The 12,192-nt window shown below is 37.9% G+C and overlaps 1 protein-coding gene across 1 annotated transcript; it reads right to left on the minus strand.

Annotated features, from left to right (window-relative positions):
* Positions 1–10,804: 10,804 nt before the first annotated feature.
* On the minus strand, positions 10,805–11,816 carry LOC145494309 (histamine H2 receptor-like). Its single transcript, XM_081473751.1, has one exon. The coding sequence runs from the start codon at positions 11,768–11,770 to the stop codon at positions 10,805–10,807; it is 966 nt and encodes a 321-aa protein (XP_081329877.1). The 5' UTR covers positions 11,771–11,816.
* Positions 11,817–12,192: the final 376 nt, after the last annotated feature.

Below are 12,192 nucleotides of genomic sequence, written 5' to 3' on the forward strand. Positions count from 1 at the left end.
AAGTGCCGCGGTTACAGTTGATTCCCTCAAAAACGTGACTGCATTTACATTTAATAAATGCTGGAACCACATTTTGCAGCCAAAATTAACACCAACTTACAAAAGTACTGTTTATGCTATTAGCAGGCCTCATTTGAGGCTAGCCGACTCCAGCAATAACAGTTGGTGTTTTGAAGTGTATGAAGGATATTGTATATTTGGCTAAAATAACTTCTGCCAAGCTCCCGCTAAGGGTTCGATTCCCGCTCTGACCAATACCTGGATTTGTTTCATTGTAGCCCCGAGTTCAAATCCTCGGTCACGCTTGTAAATAACCAACTGGTTTGCCTGCGGCCAGTTGGGATTTTAAACAATGTTATGTTCAATTTGAATTATTTGTTTCAATTGTTTGCTCGGCTCCACTAGCCTTTGTGCTATAAACACTGCCGAGGGTAAATAAAGGTATACACACTAGAGTTAAATTTATTTCACTCAGGCTCGTGTTTTATCCGTCTAAGCCAAAGTCTTATTTCGTCATTTAAGACAATCCAAAGGAGATTTTAAGTTCGTTTTAACGTATAATCTGTCTTATGCCCGGTTAACAGCACACCAAAACTGAAAACGCCTGTCCCATTCTTCGAAGAAAGGGCTGCAAGGCATAAGCCAGGAATATGTAAAGAACTGTTCCATTGTGACATCAAAATATATGCAGTTTCAGATGCTTTTTTTTTTTTTTTGAAAATTAAGTGTGCACTGCAAATTGCGTCTCTGATAAGTTGTTCTCAGTCTAACATGCATCTTACCTGGGAAACCTGAACAAGCTGCCGTTTGTGGTAAAAGAGGTTTCTCCAAGAAGCTACCCCTTGCTGTTATTTGTCGCGCAGAAGGCTGATCTAAGTGAGAGAAAGAAGCATGTATAATTTATTTATAGCAGATGTGTCAATAATCCTTTTGCAATGATGTTACTTGATATGGGGGGTCTTACAGTCACTTTAAAACACCTTAGCAACACCGAATCACTATATCGAAAAAAAAATCTATTTAACTAACAGCCGCAAGCTGAAATGTCTGACGAAATATAAGTACATAAAACTGCACATAGAGAGAGTTTTCTCCAACCCCCCCCCCCCCCCAAAAAAAAAATTATTTGGGAAATGAAATGAAAAATTATCTTTTTAGGCAATTTACATGCTTTCGAATCTCGAAACTCAAACGGTTCAAACTATATACTAAATATTCCTTGCAAATTAAAAAAATTCCTTTATTTTAATACTGCAAATAAATTTTATTTTGGCAACCGTTAGTAGAAAGAGGCTCAAAACGCCCACGAGCGTTTTACAGGGCAAAACGCGCGCGGACGCTTCCCTTGCTAGCATATTATATTTCGCTGGCTCTGGACGCTAAACCAGCTGCACGGTATATTAGAGAAAACATCATTTTTCGCAAAACTTCTCATCCATTTTTGGGCCTGTTTAGTTTTTCTTAATTGGGTGAAAAAGATAATTTTCAAGTTTTATTCTATTTGAAAGTGAAACAAAAGGCATAAAAAGCTGGGATTTTTTTCCGGTTGATGTCGATCGGGTCCTATGCTAGATTATGCATACCGTAAGAGTTTAAAATTGTTTCATTTCCAATAAAGATTTATCTCAGAAGAGGCATTAAACCGCTGCCCCCTGCGGTGTGAATTTAATCTACAATTGTGGTTTCTGTGGTTTTGCAGGCGTCAATTATACAAAACAACAAAGTGGAAGATTGGAAGAGAGACCGTTCCAAGGATGTAATATATCAAGGTTGTCTTTGACTCTGCCTCAAAGCGAGATAAGCTTGCAAGATAAAAATATGTTTGATTAGCAAACTGAAAATGGACTGGGTTACGAGATACAATTTCCACATTGGCCAATAGTAAGAAACGCATTCGCATGGGACTACCCCAAGGCGTTTTCCCCAAACTGAAAGTTTCCCAAACCAAGACTTAATTAGTTCAAGAAAAACACCTTTGCGAGTCGATGGTCTGAAACTGAAACTGATTGGTCAATTTTGACGTAAATAATAGGGAGCTTAAGCAACGACGACGGCGACGCCTGTCCAAATGGAATTAACATTTTATCAGCGAAATTCGCAATTATCTAGATCTGTTCAGTAGGCTGATGGCTCTGAAAACGTGCTCAGGCTAAATATGCAATGACAGTGTTCAATTCCTGATGGAAATTCGAAACATTAGCAGCTGTCGGTCGCGTTCTTCAGACTACGCAGAACCGGGCCGAGGGCCGGGCTTAAACCTTTTGTTTGGTGGCGTTCTCGTTGCCCTTTTATTAGCTGTAAAACTCAAAGCTAAACTCGAGCTAACTCATGCCAAACAGTGATTTTTCAGTTTCGTTTGGCCAATTCTAAATCAAGTCTGTCTTGATCTACGTCTAAGCTCGCTTCATCCCTTTTGTGGAGGTTTGTTGAAACTGATTTTTACCTCTAGCTTGTGTTTCAGTCAGTCTCTCCAGCCTCTTTGATGTTCGTACCCTAGCTATAATGAAAATGTATCGTCTGGTTTACCACACCCTCTGGTCATTAACTTGGTTCCTCTCTGTTCTTTCATTTGCGTTGGTTATAAGAATTTACAAATTTATTTATTAATTTATAAGAATCTATAAATGCGTTGGTTATAAGATCCACGAGATGGCCTTCCCTGATGTAAATTAATGTTTGTTGTTACCGTCGCAGGTGTCGGCTTTCGGTTCGTTCGATAAGGTAGACATTTCGGCGAATGTTGTTGTCAAAGGCGCCGCAGCGCCGTTTTGTGTGAAAAACAAGTTTAAGACGTTTATTACCGTCAGATAAGGTATTCTCAGTGGTTCGCAAGCCACCTTGTTGATCACAAACCAGTTCTGATCGTCTCGTCGATAACGTTTTGCGAACTGAATGGTGTTGTAGGATATTTTGTCCGTCGATATCTCAGTGACGGTTTGTTGTTTTCGCGGCCAACAAAACAATCTAGAAATTTCTTTCGTGGATCTCTTAGTACATTTCGGACCCGCTTTCTTTGAGATGTAAAGATAAAGTCTGCGTAAAGCGTTAATTTCGTCGACGTGTACGGCAGGCCGGGAAATGTTTCTTTGATATTACATAACTTAATAACGGAATCGTCCTTATGTTTGTCCGCGCGAGTTGCAAGAGCACGATTTTCGATGTTTTGCTTACAATCTCATCGACATCCACAGCACCTATTCAGCCTACAGCTCATTTCTTGTTACTGTTTGTTGTATTCGCCACTTCGCTGAACTTAAGTTGTAACGTCGTTTTGATAGAAAAATGCCTTATACAGTAGCACTGTCAATGCTATAAATTGCAGATCCATTTAAAAAACGAGCATTGGCGAAGCGGATTATAGTTGCGAAGAAAAATAATCAAGTTTATAACATCGGTCCTTTTCAGTCCTTTTCTTGACGTCGACAAAGTTATAGGATATAAACAAAGTGATAGTTGTAGCAGAATGATTCATTCAGTTTGCTTTTATCCATAAAATAAACCCTAATCATTTCATCTCGCCCGAAGGCCATTAACACCCATTAGAGCTAAAACGTCTAAACATTTAGAGGCACATCCAACTCAGTTAAGCGTTTCTAGATTGTTCCAAATGCAAGAAAGCCTTTTGGTATGTTTTAAAATTTGATAATGAAAACGTCAGGGTAATCTCGGCTTTTAGGGGTTCGAAACTCAGGTTTCGAACTGGAGGCGGCCTGATGTCCTTCACTAATCCAATTATCTGACTAAGGTTGCGCTGGAGTTACCTCAGTGGTAATTTTGGAGAAATTTAAGTCAAAATTTATGATAGTCATTCACTTGTTACCTACGAGGTAGAACAAACCCATCGACTTCACACAGATTTTACAAATTGCCAGCCTAGAAAGTTTCTCCTGGGACAACTTGTTCGCATAGCTTGTCATGTCACTCAGTACTCACACACCTTCATTTGAACACCGTTTTGTCCCATTGTACTCCATTCTATATTGGCTTTTTAGCAGTGTTCGTTAGCTAATCAATATCTATTGCAATAACCATTAAGACATTCTGAAATTTCGCACTGACGATTTCTGCTAATGATTGTTTACAACAAAAAGCGATTGGTTTTTACACCTTGAATTTAAACTTAAAATTTTAAAAAGGACTTTTCGAGCTCGGGTGGCATGTGTTCGTTTCTGCAGTTGAGAGTTTCCGAAAATCTTCGGAAGATGCTTCGTTGTTGGCAATGCTGCCCAAAAAACAATGTATACATGGTCGCGCCAACAATTATATTTAAAAAGGAAACAAAGAGCGGTATGGTAAGGGCGATTGTCTTAATTTCTCCCGTTCCGGTAGTATTTGCACAGATTGAAAAGTTGCTTAAATTAGATGTGCAAAAATAACGCAACTGCAATGAAAAGTCGGAAGGCAATTATCAATTACTAAGTTTTCGCATTCAAACAGCCTAAAACTAAAGACTATTGGAATTATACAACATTTTCGTTTACAAAAAAAAAAAACTTGACCCTTTGCAACCTTGCTTTTTTATGTTGAATTTTTTGTTAATTAAAAAGGAAGTTAATGAGCTCCTTGCTGAAATGAAGATCGTATAAATTATGTTCTCCGCGCATGTTTGCCAAGCAACTGATTTTGCTAATAAGTGTTCTCCAATGTGGTAGCTCTGGTATAGTATTCTTCTCCGTTGTCGCATGCAATTCATATAAATATTTCCCAAACATGTTTCCCGAATACCAGTTTTAAGACGAGAAATAGATTCAAAAACTGAACAAATACCTAGACGGGGTAAAACATTTCAAAAAAAAATTATAAACTCGAGATGAATAAATAATCATTAAAAGAAAATACTTACTTCTTATATACAACAGTCGTTACGTTTCTCTCTTTTTTTTGTAATCTCTTTCCACCTTCTACCACCTCAGATGTCTTGAGTCGTCAATATTCTAAGGCATGAGTGGCCTATAATACAGAGCTATCCGTTTTCATTAGTTTTTTTGTTTGAGGAGAACTGGCCGACAAAACCGTAATGAATAAACGTTCTCATAACAGCCAAATTTGTAATTCGCAATTTGCTTGACTTCTAATCACAATCTGTTGATTTACGATAAAGCCGGACCCGTCATTGGTTCGCGTTAAATCCATGTCAATTGAAAAAGGTGTTTACCAAATAAGAAAAATGCCATCTGTTCTTATGAGATTGTTTATTTTCTTAACATGTTCATTACACAATATCTTGTTCTGCCTTTTGGGAAGCATTTCAGGCCAAATTTGCAAATGCTGTTTGCACTTGCTCAAACAATTTGCATAAACTGTACAAGGTTTTAACCAACCGATTCAGGTTGCGAGACCATTATACTGTTAACTATACTTATGTTTGACGTTTTTTTTGCTAAGTGAAAGTCATTTTGCCTTGACTGATAAAACAAGTCATAATCCCAAAATTGTACATAGTATTTTGAGATTAAGCCGTCGACTAGTGTCACATACAACAAAAAAGCAAAATCTAATACAAACGATAAAAGATAACAACATATTTTGTTTACATTGTTCGTTTGAGGAATACATATGAAAAGGAAATGTTTCCAAAATGTAATTAAACGAGAAGGAAGAATTATATTCAAGGTCGTGTTATATACTGAATGCGCCTTAAGGTCGCCCGTGGCACATACAAAAAAAGAAATTTAAAGTCGACTACAATATTGTATAATTAGTTAAATAAATTTAAACTATAACATAGCCATGTTTTAGGCACGTGGAAACTCATGATACTTTTAAAATTATGCCGTTTCCTCTAAGATTATTACGTAGCTACAATTAATTCTAGCATACATTAGTTACAATCTTGAAATTAAATACCGTAACGCAACGAGACAAAATGGCTTCTGATATGAAACAAACGGCATTTTTAACGTGAAAATTACATAGACAAGCGCCGGTAACGATGTAGCCAGCCCTGGCATGTTTTTGTGTGTGTGTGTGTGTGTGTGTGTGTGTGTGTGTGTTGTTGTTGTTTTAGTTTTTGTTTTTGCCTCTACAAAAACCTCCCTTTCCACATGTTTAAATACCTCTCTTTCCAAGAACTTCTTTTTCCACCTTCCGTAAGCGCTCACGGGAGGTGGTCGTTTACGAGAGCTTAGACCATATTGGGTCAAAATTTTGTCTATTAGCAAATGGTAACTGCAGAGACTTACCCCACGTTCCATTGTCCATCTAAACCCATGTAATAACTTTTAGTAGCCGCAAAAATATATAAGCTTTCCAAAGTATTTATTTAGATGGTATCATGGTTCGCCTCTGGTAAACTACCTAATAAGTCGAACGATGCAACTTATTATCCAATTTCCGCTCTATTACCTGCCAAGTGGTGCCTTACGGGAGAGGGTAAAAACAAAAGAAAATTCCTAACTATTAGCTCTAAAATTGGTCGCGGTTGCTTACGAAAGGTGGCGGCTTACATGTAGAAGAGGCTCCAAATATAGTGATTTGACTTGGAAACTTTTGGTATTTTGGAAAACTAGTCGCTGAAGAGAGGTGGTCGCTTACGAGAGGTGTTCGCAACTGGAGGTTCGAGTGTAAGCAGTTTTTGTCTTGTTTTGTTTCGTTCTGGGGTTAATACTAGCCTCGTACTGACCTTAAGGCGATTCATACATGTTGTTCTCCCGTTTAATGACTCTGATAGTTAAGGAGAACACTCTCTTTTTTTTAATATTGTTTTTCCAACCCAGGCTAAATATTCTTATTTTCTTTTAGGTGATTTTAGGGATATTCTTAGATTATAGCGTATGAAATTTCTGTTTTCGAATGTATTCGGGGTATGTTTGGTGTCTGGATGGTGTTAAAATAATTTCAGGCCAGACCGCAGGCAGTTAAGCCTGATATGACGTACATGGGCTGGTTTTGCAGTTTAGAGAAAGGAATAATTTTATACGGTTTAGTTAAACATGCAATTGCACTCTCTTTACAAATTTTCAACACATAAAATTATATTCTTTCCAAAATTTCAGCCTCAGGTTTATTTTTAAAATATTCTTAAAATTTCGCAAATTTCGTCTTCGATATTCTTATAAAATATATTCTCATAAAAAGGAAAGGGCATAATTGAACCAAACTGCTTTCACCCCCAGAATCACACTTGAAAATTAGCAGTTCAAACCTCTAACCACTACTAAAACTAAACTTACGTCTAGGGTATGACTGATTTCGACTAATAAAAGTTATTGGGCAGTACTATTATGTCTTTGTTTATTATGCTGTACAAGTTGGTTCTCACTTTTATGATAGTGGATAAAACCCTAGTGTGTGACCATTCAAATGAAAGCCATTGAGGAGTACTTTCGCAGGGTACTGTTTATTTTACCCTTCAGAAACATTAAATTTTGAACTTAACACCTTCGTATATTTTAAAACCGCAGTCTGAGACCACTCAGTTAAGAGCTATCCCAATCTAAAGTATTTGTTAGAGCCAGGGGCTTGTCAGGAGAAGATCTGAGGCTACTCTTCTTGCCTTTCTGTACATTAAGTGGCGGGAAAAATTGCTTTAGTGTCACCTAAATGAGTGGCTAGTTTATCCGGGGGGAGGGGAGCTAGTTGACAGCTGTTGCAAATTCACTTTTTAATTAAATCTGTTTCAGGATTATCGCTTTCGCGTTGTTAAATTTAATTAGTTTTCCTTGATGATAGTAATGTGTTTTCAGGAAGTGATAATGAGGTGAAAATGTGATGTCTAAGACGAAAAGGCAATCAGTTGGATTTGTTCCCTCTACTGAATTAGCACCCAGTACCAACGTCTTTATTAAGAGTGGTATAGTAATAATAAAACTGAGTGGAATCCAGTTTTATTCGTAATCACACAATCAGTAATTGAAGAAATTCGATAACAACGTAGCAGATTCCTTAAAATACCATAATACTCTTCGACGTGCAGGTTAAGCCTCGCATGGGGGCCGTGATTATTCAATTTCATTGTTCTACACTCGTCTCGTTTTTTAAGAATATATTTTATAACAATATCTAGGCTAAAATTTGCGAAAGTTAATTAACATTTCAAGAATGAACCCGAAGAAAATTTTGTGTGAAAAATTTTGTAAATGCAATACAAAAATAGCTAATGATATGTTTTTAACTAAACAGTATAAATTTCGTCCTTTCTCTAAACGGCAAAACTGGTCAAAAAGCAACAAAAACAGCACTAGCCGTATGTTCGATACTAATAACATTTCTACAAGATGTTATGTACGTCATATCAGGCTTTGATGCCTTCAGACTGCGGGCTCAGAAGATGAGTTACTTTAACACTATACATCCAGACATCAAATACATTCGAAAACATTCGAAAACTGTCATAAGCTATAATCTAAGAATATTTCCAAGAATATATTCAGCCTAAAATCGGCGGAAAATAAGAATAGTCAATCTCTTCAGGAAAAATAATATGCTTACAAAAAAGAGTGTATAGTGGCACTGTGCAATTAAGGGTGCCTGGGGCCAGAAGTTATTTCCTATTTCCACACGACAATCGTGTGCTGGAAATCTTTATGGTTAAGACGGATTCCGCTCAAAGTTCAAAACTTATTAAAGATCCTGGTCCGCTTTCCGTTAGTTTTAAATTGTGAGAACAGTCGCTGGGACACAGACGTAAATCAACTCAATAGCCTCTATTCGGCGCGAAAGTATGCTGGGATATTTATCCGCGGACATTATCTGTTCCGGGGAGCGAACAGTTTTTCGAGGGCGAAGCTTGAGGAAAACTGTGAGCTTCGAGGACGCGTTTAGACCAATATCGTAGCTGTCATGGTTTCATAAAAGCCAAAATTGAAAATCTCATTCCCCAGCTTGCTTAATTCTTGTACGCGCAGTCAAAACTCAAATCAACACCAAGCCCGAGGGGAATCCCAGGAAATTTAGGTGGGGGTGTGCAGCCGGCTTTCCAAAGCCCTTACCCTTTCTAAGACCAAAATCTGCTATTTTCCCTACCCTATTTATGACCTGACCGTGCCAAAATTTCGATATCCTAGTTAAATCCTGACCCTTTGATCAATACCTGTTTCAGACCTGTCTTATAGTTAGTTCCTTTCCTGAAAACATACCCATACAATTCAAGACTTTAGTGCAAAAACCATGCCCTATTTGAGACCAAAATGGCCAACATCGATAGCCTATGTAAGACCCAAAAGGCTGAAAAAGCATACCCTTTGAACCGCACATACCTATGTTTGTTTGCCATTCCACAGCTCCGCGCTAATTATTGTAAAAGAAGTCTGTCCTACAGCGGAGCTGTACTGTGGAATAGTTTGGATACTCTTGATACCACCCTCTCTTGATGAATTTAAATCTAAGTTGAAGAATTATGATTTTGATGGTAGTTTTATGTAAGTTTTATTTTGCTCTTATACACGGCTTCCTTGTAAAGCAGGTTTTTCATCATTTCTTTTATTGTAGTAGTTATTAGTGTTTTAGTAGTTAAGTAGTTAGACTAATTTAATTCAATATTGTTAAGTCCTGAAGGAAATACCTTCCCCCCCCCCCCCCCCCCACCTCTCGGACAACAACCCACTTTTGTGGCCTAAGAGTGTTTTCAATTCACTTGAATCGAAGCGGTCAGCTGAAGTAATTATATTAAGAAATCAATCAATATCGTTGCGTGTATAGCTTTGAAAGTTACCACAAATGATTATGCCTTGTGCTCATGCTAATAGAAAACCTTGGGGTCAGTCGAAATTCAGCTCTTAACTTACTATAGAATCGCAAATTTGCGTATCAATATAACTATCAACATTAGCCGGTGAGATCGTGCTTACCAACGTTCGCGGGTCCTGACTGTCTTACGAGACTCTATTAAGATTTCGATCACAACTATGTTTGCCTAATTATTAGTGCACTAATCAAGGTAACGTCAATCAAACCAGAAAGTATTTCCCAACTTTACCAGAAGCGGTAACATGTGAGCGTTGATATTTGATGGATTATAATTCCACTCAGAGTATCACTCAGATTGCATTCACACGATAACCTATATACGTTTATTAGTCGCTGTTTCGATAATGAGGTCGTCGCGACTAACACAAATAAAAAATAAATTAGCATGAATCGTATGAATTTGAGTGTAAGTAAGATTTCCACTACGAGTGCGGATATTTGAAAATTAGCTAAAATTGCACGAGCCCTTAGACGAGTGCAATTTGAAAGAATTTTCTAATTCAAATATCGCGATAAGTGTAAATCCTTGATTGCTCGAGCTTTCCGGATACGATAATTACTCACTTATTATTCATGTGCATGCATATGGCTGTCGAGAAAATTGCGAACGTGAGCGCGTTAATTTACACTGCAGTGCAAATTAAGAATTGGCGATAAGTTGGTCTGCTCTCAGCTAATGAAGTAATAATCAGACAATGAAGTAATTTTCTCAGTAATAATAATAATCAAGGAAATTAAAAGGTATTTAACAATACCTAGCTCGTACCTAACACGAAAAAAGTTTTCAGAAAGCTCAATAAAAACTGCTTCTTTCAGAAACGTAATTTTTGTAAAGCAAAGCTGAACCAATGTTAATTACCCTATTTGGAGAGCCTTTATATCAAAGGCTATTCATTGGTAAAATGTCGTGCTTTAACATAATAATACACAGTCTTTGACACACTATTTACACAAATGAATCGTATCCCTCGTTTTTGCCGAACTTCGTGGATAGAAGCAGCTAGTTTTCTCAAATTTCTTTCAACAAGTATCACCTTTCTTATTCAGTTCAGTTCGTGATAGCCTTCAATCAATGACCCACTTTGGAGGCTCGATTCGTATCAAACGTATGCTGTTTTCACCCCGTACGCGGCATGTTTGATAGAGGATTGATTCTTTCATTGTTTTTGCATAACAAAACGCGGCGAAATTCTGCCCTAAACGCCTCATTCGTGCCAGCATATATGAAGGGATTAACTGTACTGGAAAAGAACAGCAGAAACGTGCACAGAAGCTGGACATTTCGGGGCACCACACTTAATGTAAATCGCTGCATCACGGCGATGACCCAAAATGGAATCCAACACAGTCCAAAGGCTAGCACGATAATCGCGAGAGACTTAGTGATTTTTATTTCCCTGACAGTTATTCGACCTTCATGTTGAACATTTTGAACGGTTGAAGCCATGTTGAAGTTATGGTGGTTGATGGCCTTAAACACTTTGTAATAAGACACGGTTGCGACGCTGAATGGAAGAATAAGGAACAGGGACACCACGATACTGTAGTGCGCTATTTTGACTGCATCTGTGGGATGGATGATGGTGCACACAGCATACCCAGGTATAAACCCGTATTTTATCAAGCCAGCTAGTTTGGGAATGGAAACGTACCCAGCGACGAATAACCACACTGCACCGATGTACACTATGGAAAGGAAAGGTGTAAACATGCGTCGATATCTGTTGGACTTCACGATTCGAATGTACCTGTTGAAGGCAGCCAGGCCCATGGTTGTCGGCGAGACGTAAACGGAGAATAGGGTGAAAAAGGCATGCACGTTGCACATAATGTCACCATAAGGCCACTTCCCAGTGATTAAAACACCAACAGCTAGCGACATAACGATTGATGAGTTGAGAAGATCGCTGATTGCCAACGCGATAACAAAAAGGTTAGTAGATGTGCGAAGTCGTGGGTTTCTATAAACAGCAACGCAGATCAAAATATTCCCGATTGAACAAAAAATGGCCATGACTAACAGGATCGCTGGCTCAAGAATGTTCAGAGCAAGAGGTCGTTCTGCCAGTTCTGGATACATCATGAAAACTGCTCGAAGTTTTTCTTGTTGCAGTCGTCTTCGCGCCTTCAATTCGATTGAAACTGTGAGTTTCTTCGCACAAACAGCCCACCTGTTTTCTGACTTATTGTTCAATTAACAATTTATGCATTGATAGTTTCACCTTAAAACAGCTGACATTAAAATGTTAATACTGTCGATTTTAAGACAATCCACGATCATTAGCGACCGGAATATTTTCTTCACAAAAGAGCTGATATTTGGAAAGAGCATAAATTGTCAAGAACACTTTTAACGTCTAGTGCTTATAGTTTGAGCTATAAAAGGTTCGTGAACCACTTTTTTAATAGACAAAATGGTCACCTTTTAGAATAATATTTTTTTGCAAAATTCTCCACAGGGAATCTGTAGCCACCTTAAATATTTTAGGTTTTTCTTTTGCACAA

The sequence above is a fragment of the Orbicella franksi genome, chromosome 8 (assembly GCF_964199315.1).
Source record: "Orbicella franksi chromosome 8, jaOrbFran1.1, whole genome shotgun sequence".
Lineage (NCBI taxonomy): Eukaryota > Metazoa > Cnidaria > Anthozoa > Scleractinia > Merulinidae > Orbicella > Orbicella franksi.